General features: G+C 39.5%; 3 protein-coding genes across 5 annotated transcripts; 1 reads left to right on the top strand and 2 right to left on the bottom strand.

The window, feature by feature from the left end:
- Window positions 1-19: 19 nt before the first annotated feature.
- Window positions 20-2,349, bottom strand: sostdc1a (sclerostin domain containing 1a). Its single transcript, XM_049027022.1, has 2 exons — window positions 2,043-2,349; window positions 20-1,103 (listed from the first exon to the last, which is right to left on the bottom strand). The coding sequence occupies exons 1-2, from the start codon at window positions 2,239-2,241 to the stop codon at window positions 664-666; spliced, it is 639 nt and encodes a 212-aa protein (XP_048882979.1). The 5' UTR covers window positions 2,242-2,349; the 3' UTR covers window positions 20-663.
- A 1,866-nt stretch (window positions 2,350-4,215) lies between these two features.
- Window positions 4,216-8,205, top strand: LOC125749600 (leucine-rich repeat-containing protein 72). Of its 3 annotated transcripts, none has more exons than XM_049027027.1 (8): window positions 4,216-4,462; window positions 4,567-4,649; window positions 4,730-4,799; window positions 5,183-5,264; window positions 5,910-6,023; window positions 6,275-6,364; window positions 6,800-6,912; window positions 7,499-8,205. In XM_049027027.1, the coding sequence occupies exons 1-7, from the start codon at window positions 4,445-4,447 to the stop codon at window positions 6,901-6,903; spliced, it is 561 nt and encodes a 186-aa protein (XP_048882984.1). In that variant the 5' UTR covers window positions 4,216-4,444; the 3' UTR covers window positions 6,904-6,912; window positions 7,499-8,205. The 3 variants fall into 3 exon arrangements, with proteins under 3 accessions (XP_048882984.1, XP_048882985.1, XP_048882983.1); XM_049027026.1 differs by having other exon boundaries at window positions 4,342-4,462; window positions 6,773-6,912; XM_049027028.1 differs by lacking the exon at window positions 6,800-6,912 and having other exon boundaries at window positions 4,219-4,462.
- A 1,325-nt stretch (window positions 8,206-9,530) lies between these two features.
- On the bottom strand, window positions 9,531-15,791 carry ankmy2a (ankyrin repeat and MYND domain containing 2a). The gene is made up of 10 exons (XM_049027001.1): window positions 15,587-15,791; window positions 15,083-15,147; window positions 14,110-14,248; window positions 13,920-14,018; window positions 13,521-13,681; window positions 13,144-13,358; window positions 12,868-13,003; window positions 12,503-12,631; window positions 11,274-11,403; window positions 9,531-10,007 (listed from the first exon to the last, which is right to left on the bottom strand). Exons 1-10 carry the CDS (start codon window positions 15,651-15,653, stop codon window positions 9,871-9,873), a joined length of 1,278 nt encoding a protein of 425 aa, XP_048882958.1. The 5' UTR covers window positions 15,654-15,791; the 3' UTR covers window positions 9,531-9,870.
- Between the last annotated feature and the right edge of the window lie 266 nt (window positions 15,792-16,057).

The following is a 16,057-nucleotide window of genomic DNA, read 5'->3' as shown; positions in this document are numbered from 1 at the left end:
TTAATTGATTGAGAACAAGTAGTACAACATAATTCAATTTATTACACTGCTCACAAGAACACATACAATGTGCGCCTAAACACACTATAGCCTACTAACACCATTGTTACTCAGTGTCTGCATCAAACTTAGCATACCAGTTATCAAATAAAACTAAAATATATAAAAATGTGTTGCAATACAAAACATATATTACATCATATACATATTTTATGCTTAAAAGTTTTATACAAAATGTTGTACTTTCAAATCAACTGATAGCTGATAATCAAATATATAAATATTTACACATATATACATTTAAAATGTGCTATTTGAAATTTTAGGAATCTTCTGACATGCAAGTTTATCCTATATCAGTTTTTTTGCATGCTACATTTTCTAAAAATAGAGAAAAGGGTCTTTATATACAACATTTTAAATAGTCTGAATACTCTGAAAAATAAGCATGTTCAAAATGCTGACTGAGGACTTCTGCTGTTTTGAACCACATTGAACTTTAATGGGAGTTAAACAGGGAATGGCTGCCTTCAGTTCTAAATGCTCGTGCTGCAATCAGTACAGTCTTTCCATGCTCCACGCAGGGGGGTCAGGAACCACAAGTGCACTCTTGGCATGTCCATCAGAGTGAGTAAAAGTCCAGGGCTATGGTTATTGGGTGACTTAGTTTTTGGGTCTTGCTTCGTGCCAGTTCTCATTCTGCTCTCCCCTGACATGTCTCCTATTGCCATTCACTTTTTGGATCGGCAGGGCGCGGGACTGATCCTCAAACTTGTGGGCAGACTCGTTGTGCTGCCTGGAGTATCTCTTGCACTTGCAGGAGGTGACCACAGTGATTTTGTATGTCCGCGTGCTCCCGTTCTGGCACTGCAGCTGGATCCGCTGGGTGCGAGTTTTGTCGTTCACACACCGCCAGTCCTGGTCATTCCGTCTGCTCCAGAACTTCCGCCCATAGCTCCCACCAATCCAGTTCGGTAGCATCTGCGCTGGGAGGCATTCTCCGGCACAAACCAGCTCCTTTATTGGGTTTATACTGGTGCACTGACCATCAGAGATGTATTTAGTTGACCGCAGTTCTCTACACCCAACTTGGCTTCGGTCCACTGCAGAGAAACAGAATAAATGAACATTTCCATCCATCCATTAATTGTATGAAGTACTTTTCTGGGTAAGTATCAGGGCAAAAGCTTTCAATGTATTACAATTTTTTTTTCTTGCTAAAGCAAGAGATTTCACACATACGCTTAGTTTTGCAGGAATTATCTTTTTATTGAGTGGTGTGATCTTTGACCTGACTCGATGTGTATCAAAGAAGATGGTTTGCCCCAGAGATATCTACAGTCATCCGGTTCTGCCTCTGACAGAGATTTGCTCAGGGCTACATTTTTAAATTCTGTAACCGATACCTCTACCCATTCACAGTGTCAGTATACACCTCAGTGACAATGGCATCACCCAGTGAATGGAATCTTTTTTCCAGCTCCGGGTACATAACAGTCTTTAATCAGAGACTTCCTGTTCTGCTAAGTTCACCTCCATTCACCAAGAGACACACCTTCTCTCAACGCATTGCGTAACTAACTCGCATCTCTCCGGCTTCTTTGGGAGACTGCCAGAGGAAATGTAATGCAGGCGACTCTGCCAAACTTTACTTCATCCCGTTTAGCAAAAGCATCTGATATTGTCACTGGAGAGCATTATCAAGGTCAGCTGTGAAGAAATTTAGTTTGACACCATATTATAATTTCTGGAACTGAAAAAAAATCGTTTTAAGCCATTAAAGTTATAACTGGTTGCTGGGAAATAGAACATACATATCCGGAATACTTGTTGTTTCAAAAGTGGGTATGGGAGAACTTATTTTAATATTTAAATAGATTGATTTTGTTTTGTTTACCAGTGCCACCAAATATTAATATACAAAATGAAGACGTTAACTGTTAGCACTTAATTCACTGCACTTAAAAATATCCAATGGGTTTTTTTTTTGACGATGTAACATAGGTATAAATTTGGGAGGGAAGGGGAAAACAAAAACTCACCACGTCTTTCAGTATTGCCCAAGTTTCTGCCGCCGTTTCTTGCACGATTCAAGGATGTGTTACTCGGAGCCTCTGCAACCGGACTAAGTACTTGCGTGTAAAGGATTTCCGTAGCATCGTTCTTGAAAGTATGACAGTTCTTCAGAATAATGCAGAACAAAAATATAAGATGGCTAGATGCGCATGTGTTTATGTACATGGCTGCGTTTGCGTATGTCCAACACAAGTGCAGACCTCCCGCTGCCCGTCTGCGCTCTTCTGATGTCTGCGTGAAGGTACTGCGTTACCTTTCTCTGAGACTTTTATATACGCGCTTCTTGTTTTGGCAGCAGCTCAGGTGCAGATGGTGGAAAGTTTCAGAAAGAAACGTAACTAGCCTCGCACCACGCCCATGTTCTTTGAGCCGAAAAAAATACTACTATGCATCAGTAATATCTCATACAACCGCTAAATTTAATAGTTAGTCAAAACAATTTAGCATAAAACATAAATAGCAGTAATAATGTTTAATTTCCACCGGATACCTGAAATAATCAGTTTATTCTTTTAAAAGGGACGATCAATGCGTTCTTTTCATTTTGAATTTCTTAAGTTCGTTTACTCTTGTCATTTTCCCAACAGATAATATAGATTCAGAATTTGGTGTATTTCCGTTTAAATAATGCATATAGGCCTACTGATCATGTAAAAAGCACGTTTGTGCATTTTCTCATTGTATATTTACATTAATTTAAAGATGTGATTTGGAAGGAATGTCATTATGGTATGTACAAATTTGAAACAAATTCCTCGGTAAGAAAGTTTTATGACCCGTTTTTTTCTAGTTCAAACTGACTGTGAATGAATGTATGTTACATTTATGTAGCACTTTTCAAGACACCCAAAGCACTTTACTGAAGTAACAGGGGGCCACTTCAACCACCACCACTGTGTAGCCCCCACCCGGATGATGTGACAGCAGTCATTCTGTGCCAGTACGCTCACCTCACAGTAGCTGAGGTGGTGAAGGGGCAGGAGAAAACCCACCCATTAGATACAGGGGATGATTAGGAGGCCAGATCTGATAGGGCCAAAGTGGGCAATTTCACCTGGGCATCTTTCAAAATTAACATGCTAATTATAATTAATCATTTATGCCGTTATGGGAAACAAGGCATTTAGTGAATTCATGGAGCAATGACACAGGGAAAAATAAGGAACAGAAGGATCAGTAAGTGTATGTTGTATTTCCGTTTATTAAAATCATGTCATGATTTAGACCTACTTAAAGTGTGCAATAAAAAAAGTTATTTCACAAGAACATTTATTCCTCGAGTTTCTCCTGCTCGACAAACTATTTCCATAGCCTTAATGAACATCTTTTATCTTTATTAAAAAAACTGACATTTTACAAATAATATGAAATTACCTGGGCTACTTTAAAGGTATGCGAGAACATTTACATATTAGATTTTTAAAAATAATCGTTTTATGTGGGAAATCTGGTTAATACTCCACCAACATTTTCTTGAAACTGGTTAACTCCTTTACCCCCCTCACATTCAGGAATCAATGAATGGAAAATAAGTATCATGAATATAAATAGCCTATATTTTTATTCGCGGTGTCTAGTTGGCGGGGTTAAAAGGAGAAACGCGGCGTCATTTCAAAAGCGTAAAAGATGGAATCGGTTTTTATACGTTAATTGTAATGGTTTTGGTTTATAGGTTCATAAATTAGCAGCAATTATTAATATAATGACAAGCAACATGACAGGAGCGTGTTCATTACCAGGAATCCATGTGTGACATGTTGGGTGGGTACAGGAGACCCTGTCTAGACAACAGAGCACATAGTATGGTATCAAGAACAAAGGAAAGACAAAAAAATGGCACGAGTTAATGGAATTCATGAGTAGAATTCAGGCTAAATCTAATTCCCAAAGAAGTGGCCAGTCAAAAATATACAGAAAACCCACACCTTTTAAGTTCAAATAGAACTTTTAGAAGCTTTTCTTTTATTAGATCCTAGGGGATTACCAAAAAAGAAAGATGATTGGATGGATGTACACTAAAAAAATGAACAATATTACTAATTGATATAACAATACTGGTTTTCGTGTATTCTGGAGTTTGCGTTCTACTTTCTTTACTTATAAGGGAAATCCTGCCACCTAGTGATTATCTCCATCCGTCTACTTTTAGTACCTTGATAAAGCTGGGATCGATATGTGCCTCTTCTGTGAAGCGATTAGTACAGGTGAAGCATTGGACAGCTACAAATTGCAATTATTTAATATACTTTTCCTTATTGCCAGTAGGATTAACCAGTAGGTTAAGTCCACTGTTGGACTTAAAGGAAGCATAAGGTAAGCGAGCTTTACGGATCGACGTTCCCCGGCAACTGCGCGTTTGTTGTAAGGAATGGACATGTGTGAAAAGGTAAACCCCTTAGCGGCAGATTTTTATATATATATGTATTGTAAGCACTACCGATGAGATCTCATCAAAATCTACATGCAATATATATCGGCCATTAATTTTAGGAACACCGGAAAATCGACGTCCTTCGTCGGAACTTTGGAATTAAGAGGACCATCGATATCACTCAGCTGTATCTAGCAAATCAGTGAGTAACACTGTCCCCAAGTTTAAAACCCTATTTACAACGTATGCTCAAATATTTGCTTATCTTGTTTTTTGATTTAGAAAAATGGTTATGATCCCGAATCTGTCAAAATTCCGAATGCTTCGATACCTATGGCTGAATAACAACACGGTGGGTATTTATGGGTCATTTAACCCAAGTTACGTATTTAATTACTGGGAAAATAGCTAAATAGAACTGTTAAGCTTTAATATGATAACTACAGTAAAAAAAAACCCGACTTTTCTACTCACAAAATTAAACAAACGTAGGTATATAAAACAAGTTTACATGTGTAACCAACCCGTAGTATGTGGCAAAGTTTATATCTCATCTGTAAGTGAAATGTAATTAAAATGGGTAAAAAAATACGTATTACCCTATGACCCTTACTTGCAGTCAGAATATGGGTGGGTGTATAAGAAAACATGTATTATTTAAAATGAATACATTTTTATATCATGGAAAGGTGATTTTTATGTATATGCCTTAACTGATTTTGGTAAACTTTTCAGATAACAAAGATCTCCTCCCTGCCTACCAGCTGCTGCTTGACCAAACTTTATCTTCAAAATAATAAAATCACCTCAATTTCAGGTACACATTCATGCTATATTGTAATACTTGCTTGCAAAATCATTATTATAGCAATGATTCTTAATGTAAAATAATGTCGACAACATAAACAATAGAGTCGACAACATAAACTGGTTGGGTTTTGGTATGGAAAAAGTACTATACCCCTCCAAGCAGGGGCAGAGGGGGGGACAAGGGAGTCTCTCAGCAAGGGGGGGGGGGGGGGGGTCAATAGGGGGGTGCTTGGTAAAATTCGCTCAACTAAGGGGGGGTCCCAGCCGGGGTACCCCAGTTAGTTAGTGTTAGCTAGTCTGTTAGTGTTTCCAAGATAAAGGATACTTCTCCCCTTAATGCGTTTTATTCTTAAACTACACAATTACTGGTCAGTTAAATGGGCAGTGTGTTGCTCTGTGGGCTAAGCTTGTGTGCCTGTAATCAGAAGGTTGCAGGTTCAAACCCAGCCTCAGCCTGTGGGTCCTTGAGCAAGGCCCTTAACCCTCAGCTCCCTGGGCGCAGCTACGGGTGGCAGCCCTTCGCAGACAACTTCCTCTATGAAAAAAGAGCAAGTTGTGGGAGGCGTAAAGACAATTTCCCTACGGGGATCAATAAAGTATCGATTATTATTATTAAATAGAAATATTGGCTGTGATTGTCCCTCACACACAGGGGCCCTCAGTTACCTGAGCTGCCTGCAGGTTCTGCTCCTACACAACAACCAGCTGGAGAATCTGGAGGCGTCGGTGGCCGAACTGAGGCGAGCTCAGCAGCTCCACACTCTCAGTAAGTCCAAGGATGCGCTGTGTATAGCTCTGTGCTTCTTCTATGTGGCCCTTTGTCTCCTCAGTTCCTTTTCTCTTAACACTACCAGTTTCAGATGTCTGCCGAACGTTATTTTTATCAAGAATCTTTTGGGCAGAAACATTTCTAACCATAAATTATGTCGAAGGATGTAGCAGTGCTGTCAAATTTAGGTCTACATTAAAAAAAAAAAGACTTACTTAGGATTTATTAAAATACACATCTGTTTCCAGGTTTTTTCCTGAACCCTTTCACAGAAAACCCTCAGTATCGAAGCTATGTGGCTCATCACTTGCCATCTGTGCTCATATTGGATAGAAGAGGTAAATATTACAAAAAGATTGAACATGGTTTTCAGCTACATTGCGGAATGAAATACCGAAATGTAATGAAAACACATCAGACACTCACATTCATAAGTCTGCAGGATATTTAAATACAATATACAAAATGTAACAAAAATACTATATAAAATCATAAATAAATAATGTTCTAAAGGAGAACAATATAGGCTTTTATGTATTATCATTAATTAACCAGCACTTCATTCATTTAACTTTTATTGAAATTCTTTTGCTCGACATAAAAGAGCTGTAATTTATGGTTGCTATTTCATATTCAAGGACTTGTAACATAGCACTGAATTGTTAGCTAATTTCATCATTGAATAACAGTGCACAGGCACCCTTAGAGACCGTCTTTGACAGAATAAATAAATGTGCTCCTGTCAGAAGTGAAACGGGAGGAAAAAATCTCAGCATTCCAGATGTTCAGCCCAGAGAGACACAGAGTCCAGCAGACTGTGGCGTTTGGGCGCCGAGCAGAGTTTGGTCCAATAGCGGGAAATAGGGTTGAGAGCTGATTCGTCCTGGTAAGGATGCAACAAACCCCTGACTTGCCGAAGGATGAACTTTACAGATAAGCCTCTCCACCAGATCAGTTTCTCATCTTTTACTGTTGCTGCTAATTCTGATTAGTGGCGTCGTTCTCATTGCATTTCATTGCTTAGACCTGCTAAAATAAGGCAGTCAACTTCAGGTAAACCTCTATCAAGAAGACAGCATCAATAAGCATGGACCAAGCTGTAATTTTAGAAAAAAAGAGATGCAAATCCCTTTTCAAAATTTGATTGATTGAAAAATTGTGAAATCTTTAAAAATAATCTAGTTTAGAGTATATCCTCTTACAGTTGTGTACACAGCACTATAATATAGTAAGTGCAGTACCTTTCTTGCTCAATGCAGAGTACAATCTCATCTTTAGCATACACTGCTTTGACAGGCTAGCACTCTTCAATTATTTGTTCAGTTAACATGAATATTATTGATGTTTCTTATGCAGTCACTATTGTTTTTGTGTTTGAATACAATACATTTTTGCAACTTCAGTCAGGGAAGTCATTTTGCATAATCAATGCAATTGAAAACTTAATTACCATGACCTTTGCTCATTTTCAGAGCCGCACTTGGCCAGACTGTGAATGCTTCAGTGCAGAGATCCAAAATACTATTCTCCACTGACTGGACCATCATCCCTTCAGGCCGGTACAGACACAGCAGAAGAGCAGAACCAAAAATAATCACCATCAAGTTCAGATGATTTGTGTAGGCCAAACACCTTGAGATTGGCAAATACCCCAATCTACTTTAGTTCAGGCATGTCTTACACAAGACAAATAATCTGAAGTAATATTAAACTAATCATTCTCATTATTTGAATGAGTTGCAAATACTACTAATTAAATGATTTTTTTTTTTTGCTGATTATTATCCTTATGAACAGATAAGGTAACAGTGGGATGACATTTATGTCGCCACTGTAACAACTAACACTAATTCAGAGTTAAATATTGATAAGATGTATCGGTTTTCCATACAGCTTCACTCTCGCTTCCCATGTTAATACATTATACATCTCAAAATGAAAACAGCAGCACTTGGGAGCATAAACCACCATTTATTGGCACAGAGGCATAACTGTGATTTGCTGTATGAATCGTGCATGAGACGCATTAGGAACTTGCCAACCAAAGCAATGGATGAATAATATAGGATTTCACGCCACATCATTTTAAGGCCGCATGTGATTGTAACAACCCATGGAAATACCCCGGGACCATCAAGAATATGGAAAAAGCACAAAATAAAATGTGCATGTGCTTGTATCAGTGTTTCCCCTGTCTCTCTCTATATCAGATAAATCCATCTACTTAAGATCAGAGCAACTTCATACCCGTATTAAGTAAAATGCAATCCTATGTAAATACACCAATAAACCAGCAATAATTAAGCTATATAATCATGTAAATTTGGTCGAAAACATACAAGGCATGTCTTGCATGTACTGTTTAGCACTGAAATAACATCGTGTTTATTACTTAAAGAATTCAATAATCTACAATTATATTATTTATTATCACCACATGGTTTTCACACAGATGTACCCAAGTTAAATCACAAGTGGTAAAAAGTAAAATAAATAATAAAAAAAAAAAAGAAGAACACCCGGCTTTGCCCACCATCATTCCGGGTGGGGGGCGGTGGTTGGTTACACACAGCGATGTTGAAAGTTATTCTACACACACATTTAGCAAGTGTACCCTCAATGCCACATAGCTAATGGCATGTATCAAAAAATCTACGCTAATGTTCAATTTGGCTACATGCATTTTAATGGTTTGAAGCTATTCTGCAAAAATAAAAAAAGACCGGAGATCTGAGTTCACATTAAAAATTCAATATTTCTGTCCATTTTGTGTCAGTCAGGTATCAGGTTAGAGAACCAGACAACAAGCAAGAAGCTGCATATCTCACCTGCTCTGCTGTTCTTTCCTTGTGTTCTGTAATAATTTGTCATTTTAATTTGGTGTTTTTTGCCCAACTTTGCACACAGGCTAGGACCCTATAACCATGTTATATCCAAAGGTCCAAGCTAAAGTTAGAAATGGGGAGACAGACCAATCTAACAACCAATGCAAATATATAACGGGATACTTGACAGAAATATCTTCACAAACCATAGCAAATATTGTTACACCAGTCAGCAAAGACATATGCCCAAAACACAGTTACTGCTGATGCAACTAGTTGAAAGTTCACTAATTATTCACCAAACAACTGTGTAGTAGAATGATTTCTATAACATCCTTCAAACCTCAAGAATGTTTTAGCAACGCATGACAAATTAAATATTGGCCAATTATTTCACATCAGAAAGTTATACATTTTTTATGACTGCTGTCCTTATATGAATAACCCGTCAACTGAAAATTATAATTATTTAGAATTTTCATTTCACTCATAGTTAAAAAAAGACTATGCATGTTGGTCACAAATTCAGCCCATGACAGGAACTGCTCTCTGAATCACCACCAGTAGAAGCCAAGGCTTACCAAGGAAAAGTAAATATTCTGGATGTCCTCTGCGAATGTGTTCTTTTGGAATGACTGACAATGCAGAAAGAAAAAAATATGACATTTATCAGTTTAAATGACATTTATCAGCATTAAAATATACATAGTTTGCAGTTTTTCAGCGTCCACGTTAAGATTCAGCTGAAGGAACAAATATACGGTGACACTCTTGTTGACTTGTGTGCAAGAGAGCTGCAGAACTTTGGCGTAGCATTGCGGCCTTCTAGGGCCGCCCCTTTTGTACCGAACAAACTGGAAGCCTGAGTGTTTCACGCATGCCGGACTGGTTTCTTCACACTACCGTCCATCGGTCTCACTGGCTGGGAAACACGACCTTATCTTGCTTCATGTGGCTACTGTCACAGTATCAAGACTGCAGAGTCTACACAGTCTACACGCTGTACACAGGAAGTCCTGTTACAGATTGACCGAAGGAGCATCAGGGACCGCTGGACCAGGCTGGACAACTGAAGGGTCAGATGGGGAATCCTCTTCTTTCTGTATGGCGAGTTCCTGCACCAAACCGGTCGCCTCCTCCACAGGCTTGTTGTCTTCTGGTATAACAAAAAAGAAAAGCATGATCTAGTCATACCGCAATTTCATGCAAAGAGAAATTTTTATAATAAACATCGAATTCCATTACACACAGGGCACCAGCTGGGGTACTTTTTTGGTACTTTGTGGTGGGACTTGCAAACACTGTCGATGGGTTACGCAAACAGCCCGTCTCTGAAACTCAATACGTCCACCGTCTTGGAAAAAGTTATTAACTCAGAAAAGCATGCTAAACAAAGTAAGAAAAAATAAAGCTTATAATAATGGACGCATGGACAATTGAAGAAATCCAAGCTTTAATAGTGGTTTGGTCAAAGAACAGATGTGATTTTGTTGTACTACATATAGGGGTATTTATGAAGTAAAGGGATTCCATGCAAGTTTCTCACAAACCCGTCTAGGAGTGATTTAAATGGCAAGGATGAAAATGATTATCATTGTCACGGAGAACACGTGTAAACTGTAAGCTGATTTACAGTATACTGAAACATATACCAGGTAATCTTGAAAAGGAATGATCAATAAAATTGTAGTGGACAAGATCCCTAAAACAATGAACGTAAAACTTTTATTCAGTTAAATTGTTTGATATACGGTTTTAAACAATATACCTACAAGTGGGATAAACTGAAGAAATCTAGCCTATAGTATATAAATATATTCAGCATAAGCCTATTGTGGGTTATATAGTCTAACCGGGAAAAACAACAGTAGGTTAAACGGCGCACAGTAATCTCATCAACATGATGTTGCTGTTGAAATATATTGCGCAGACAACCTAGGGAATGTCGAATAAATATTTAGTAGCGATAACTCTGCAACATTGTTACTGTGAGCAAATGACCTCAGGGAAATGCTTTGCCGATGGATTTTAACGCATTTCGGTAACATTGTGCCTATGCATGTGTTCTGTCTCAGTAGTCATCTTATTTTAGTGTTGCTGCTGTGACAGTGCAAGACAAATTTTATCTATCACCATACCTAATATCACCCCATTTATTGTGCCACAGTAAGGTCAAATGACATTAGATCATAAACAGGAAATTAGAGAAATATGCTGCATTTGTCCATTAATATTTTCATGCAAGACAAAAGTAACGAGTAAGGAGCTCATTTAAATTTCAGTGCTTTTAACTTTAAGTTATTTAATTTGAAAAGGTAATTAGCTACATTACTTGTTACAGTCAAAAGAAGGGGAATTACCTTTGTAATGCGTTACTACCAACACTGGATATGACACACCCAATACAAAACAATGCTCATACCGTTAGCTTGCTTGTCCATCATTAGTGCTGATCTGGTCTCCTGCTTCTCCCTCTGCTCCTGCAGCTTTTTGCAGACCTTTTTATGCGTGAACCAGTGGAGTTTCTGGCAGGTGGGGTCACAGTACATCACCTGTAAGCAGATTACAAGGGAAACAGCTTCAGTTTACATACCACTCTATGTTAAATAACAACTACAGTAAAACCTTGGACTGCGAGCATAATTCATTCTGAAAACCAAAATCCAAAGCACTTCTATATCAAAGCAAATTTTCCCCGTAGAAATAATGGAAACGAGGTTCGTTCCACAACCCAAGAATATTCACTAATCAAAATGATTAGTACAAAATATAAAGTAAATATACATAAAACAAATCAACCTGCACTTTACCTTTGAAAAGAATCGTGGATGGTGTGAAGGAGACGAGAGAGAGAAGAGAAGGGCTAATTTGTAGGAGGACTTTCATTATAACTAATGGAATCACTGCTATCTGTTGGCTCACTGGAATCTTTCTTTTTTTGTGCGACTAACAAGGAACCTGTCCAATGACAGCCGCTTTTGCCTCCTTTTCGATTTTGCGGAAATGTGGACATTGCATTGTCGTTAAACAGATTCATCGCTCGCACTGCTATGCCCTTATTTGGATGGTGCTTTTCTACTAAATTTTGGCTATACGAGTGAGGCACGCCGACTGACACTGAGCATGGGAAACGATTACCCACAATCCCGCAGCGAGAGAGAAGAACCATCAGCTCAGTTGTGATCACGTGACGCTCAGCAGACAAAGCGTATACGTAATACTCGTATTGCAAGACCTCGCTCATTTATCAAGTTAAAAATTTAAAAATTTTGCTCGTCTTGCAAAACACTCGCAAATCAAGTTTCTCGCAATCCGAGGTTTGACTGTACCTCTATAATTAACACGGTTAGAAAAGTATTTAAAACAGCAACAAAGGAAGCATTCATGCCTGCATCCGAACTGCTAACTGTGGTTTTACATTAACATTTACACAGCAGATGCTGTTAGTCACTTCTCAATTTTATCCCAGCTGAGTTAAGTAGGACCTGCCAGTTCTGGGAGCAACTGATGTTATGGATCTTGCTCGAGAGCCCTCTTATCCTGGCGACCACAGGATCTGAATCATCTACCTTCTAACCCACTGAGCTACACACCGACCCAGAGTTAAAAACAGAATTCCCAGCCGAGTCCCTTGGCTGTGGACACGCTTACCATTTTACAGATGGAACACCTTTTGCTGGCCCCCTTTTCTCCACAGGCAGTGCAAAACTCAGCATCCATGAAGCCCACTTGGCCGGTGATGGCTTGGGTCAGAACCGAGAGGGCTGTGGGGTCATTACCCTGGATACAATAAGCATGGTAAATGTTAATTGAGGCATCTTCTACTATCACTCAGACACCATTCAGGACTGGCTCTTTATCTGAAAAATAATGAATATTATCAATCTTCATAAATGACAAGGCAGAAATTACAACAGCTCTGTATAACATGCTGATGACAAATACGAAATAGTCAGTGCTTCATAAATGGACGAGTGACGTACTGCCAAATATCCCTGAAGGAGAAAGAGACTTACAATTTCCACAGGAGCGATGCTCCTGACCAACTGCTGGAGCAGAGTTGTATCGCAGTAGGGAAACTTCCGGATACACTCCCGGATGAACTTCTCCTGATACTGCGGAAACCCGTCGCTGTCCCGGCCTTTCAACAGGCTGTGAAGAGTAGAGTTTGAATGGAAGTGGGCCTTTTATAGGGATTGTAAAAAGAAAATTCTGTACTGGTAAAGAAAGGGCAAAGATCTGTGTTTGGATTCAGGCACAACACTGAGGCGGCAGCTCTGACGGGCAGGTACCTCTTGACGAATGCGTCCAACTTGTCCTCACACTCCCTGAGGAAGGTGCAGCACTTCTGCAGCACGCAGCTGATGAAGTGCATCTTCATGGCCAGTACCTCGTTCATGTCCTGCTGCTTCAAGCACTTCTCACAGATCAGGTCCAGCACCTTGTAGCATTTCTCCAAAGGCTCCACGTCCATTAATAGTGGGTTCTCCTTCACCAGCATTACAATCTGAAGGAGGCAGTGGCCATAGGTTACAGTTCACCAGCAGCAATATCAAACACAGGGGACTGGTGTGTCACGAACAGCTGATGCCATTTATTCTACTAAACTGAGGTCACACCCAGAGGATGGGCTAAGATGGAGCCACAATTTTCGAGCACCAGCTACTACCTTCACGGGGCTGAGGTTGGTGGTCATGATGATTTTGTGCAGCGGTCCTGCCAGTTTGGGAGGCAACTTGGGCTCCTTCTCCAAACCCTGGGCTTTCGTGTAATACTCCAGTCTCGACCGGGAGAAGAAATTGTTGATCACAGTTACACAGTCATGCTGGCCTGGGAGGAAGAAAAACATAAAGCGAAAAATTGTTGCATCTCCGCTCAAAAGAGCATGGATACACTGTGCAATGGTAACTAAGAAAGGATCATAAAGAGGTTATAAGACATACATCCTTAGTTTCTTTGTCATGCTCCTCTTGAACTATGGCAGCCTTAGGTCACAGGACCTATGCTTATAACCATCTCTCTGCTCAATGCTGATATCCTTCCTACCAGCCTGCTAAGACCATCTTACCTACAAAGGCGGCCATCTGAGCTGCGGTGCGACCGACTGAGTTGACCACGTCTGTGTCTGCCCCAGCATCAAGCATCATCCTGGTGATGTCCGTCTTCCCTGTGGGGTCAGCAAGGCCCAGGGTTTGAGAGTCCCGTCCCCGACCGTGTTACAGAGCACTCTGGGCCGCTGTTAATTCGTCAACACCCACCTGACAGCCCGGCAAACATGAGGGCAGTGTACCCATGCTCGTGTTCGTTGCAGTTCACATCAGCCCCATGCTGCAGGAGCAGTTTGCACATGTCGGCCCTGCCCTTATACGCAGCATGCATGAGGGGGGTCATGCCGTACTGAAGACAGAAGGGTAACAAACAGGTAAGAACACATGCTAGTGTTTGTTTGGCAGATGATAACATGCCATTGTTCGTCTAGCAGGCTATTATTTGTGTCATCACACATTACATCCAAACAGTTTTGGAGTCGCACACTTTAAATTGCTCATCACAAAATAATCGCGCTATAAGTTAACTTTAGCATCAGTTACAAATGCAAATTATTCATTCACTGTATTTTTGTAATTGCAGTGCTTTTAGGAACCTGCAGAACAAAAGTGATATTACAAAAGTGACTGGTCAAATTTTTAAAAGAACAAGCTTCAATTCGAATCTAGAAGAATTAAGCAAATGCTGCCACATCTGCTTCTGACAGTGTGGTACATGACGCTCAGACCTTTGTGATCTGTCCCATTCCTAATAAAGGTATCAGGAGAAACCTGTGCACTACATCTAGTGGTACCTCGCTATTATGGTGGTCTTTTAAGTGCAACACAGACCACTCAAGTCATAGCCATATGTTTGCATACGAAAGATCGCTTGTTCTTCTATCACACGTGCACGTGTTTGTAGAAGCAGGCAGTACATTCGTGTGAATGAATCAAGGGGAACATTAATACTCTGCATTTACCAGATACATATTTATAAACAATATTTTACACATTACCGTTTCATGAAACACTTACAAGAATTAAGATACCTCATTTTTACATATTATGAATAAACGTCAATGACATTTATTAAAATACACCAACAGGTAGCAATATCAGTATATATATTTTGCGTGGAAATACACATATAATATACTCGTATCCAATAATGTCGACATTCTTAGGCTTACGTTTTTCTTACCTCATCTAAACAATTGACTCGAACATCCTTACATCCCAATAACCGTGAAGCTTCCTGTACATTGCCTAATAAAATAGATAGAAAACAAATATAGCGAACTGGTTACCAAATTAGTTAGGCTGGGGAAAGAACGATATAACCTCATGCATCGGTGCATATAGCAAGCAAGCTCATTTGTTTCAGATTTGAAATACATTGATTTAAAATATACTGTTCTGTTGAAGTGGCAGCTAATTAAACCACAGCATTAATCGGCAGGTAACTAACCAGCTAGCTAATGTCGCACGAGATGAGTGCGCGCGGCCTAATGCGTTAGCCAATATAAGCTAACTGCCTACAAGCTAAAAGAATAACAAATGAACGTAGCACCACGAATGTTTAATTTAAACTGTTAACAACTAAGCTGTCGAGAACTCCTGCTGTCAATGTCTTATATTTTCACACGTTAGTTACGGAAAATGATTCACGTTTGATTAGCCGGGCATTTAATACGACCTGACTTACCTGCAGAAATAACCTGGAAAAGGTCCTTTTCTGTGGCAGAAAGATCACCCTTCTTGGGGGCAGCCATCGTTATAACGCCAGCAAGCCTCCGTATTGCGTTTACCCTTCTCAGTCGAATTTACAGAATCAGTTATGAGAGAATTAAAAGCAAACTCTCTACAGCAGGACGGCAAGCGCTCAGCTGCCCATTCTGTGAAAGCGGGCCATCGTGAGCTTCCCTTGGACTGTACCATAGCAAAGACAGGGGGAGGAGCACTAAACTTATATTTTAGCAAAAAAAAATAATAACAATAGAATTGCTAAATAATTTCTAAGACTTAATGAAGTAAAAGTCATATAAATATTAATGTTTGGGGGAAAATGAACTTATATAACAATGCAACCCATTTTAATGTGCATCATAATCCGATAATACCCTACGTATATTTGCAGACCAGGATTTTAAGGCTGTGACAGATCAATGTTTTGTTC

This window comes from Brienomyrus brachyistius, chromosome 9 (assembly GCF_023856365.1).
Source record: "Brienomyrus brachyistius isolate T26 chromosome 9, BBRACH_0.4, whole genome shotgun sequence".
NCBI lineage: Eukaryota > Metazoa > Chordata > Actinopteri > Osteoglossiformes > Mormyridae > Brienomyrus > Brienomyrus brachyistius.
The sequence above is the reverse complement of the archived record's forward strand: the minus strand, read 5'-3'. Positions and strand labels throughout refer to the sequence as shown.

What these genes read in the sequence shown, in the direction of transcription:
- sostdc1a (XM_049027022.1), bottom strand. Translation starts at nt 2,241, where the DNA reads ATGTACATAAACACATGCGCATCTAGCCATCTTATATTTTTGTTCTGC. An exon ending in GGGCAATACTGAAAGACGTG is followed by an intron (nt 1,104 to 2,042) that starts GTGAGTTTTTGT and finishes GTTTCTCTGCAG; the next exon opens with TGGACCGAAGCCAAGTTGGG.
- LOC125749600 (XM_049027026.1), top strand. An exon ending in TATGGCTGAATAACAACACG is followed by an intron (nt 4,800 to 5,182) that starts GTGGGTATTTAT and finishes TAAACTTTTCAG; the next exon opens with ATAACAAAGATCTCCTCCCT. An exon ending in TCAGCAGCTCCACACTCTCA is followed by an intron (nt 6,024 to 6,274) that starts GTAAGTCCAAGG and finishes ATCTGTTTCCAG; the next exon opens with GTTTTTTCCTGAACCCTTTC.
- ankmy2a (XM_049027001.1), bottom strand. Translation starts at nt 15,653, where the DNA reads ATGGCTGCCCCCAAGAAGGGTGATCTTTCTGCCACAGAAAAGGACCTT. An exon ending in TTGGACGCATTCGTCAAGAG is followed by an intron (nt 13,004 to 13,143) that starts GTACCTGCCCGT and finishes TACTCTTCACAG; the next exon opens with CCTGTTGAAAGGCCGGGACA. An exon ending in GCATCGCTCCTGTGGAAATT is followed by an intron (nt 12,632 to 12,867) that starts GTAAGTCTCTTT and finishes TATTGTATCCAG; the next exon opens with GGTAATGACCCCACAGCCCT.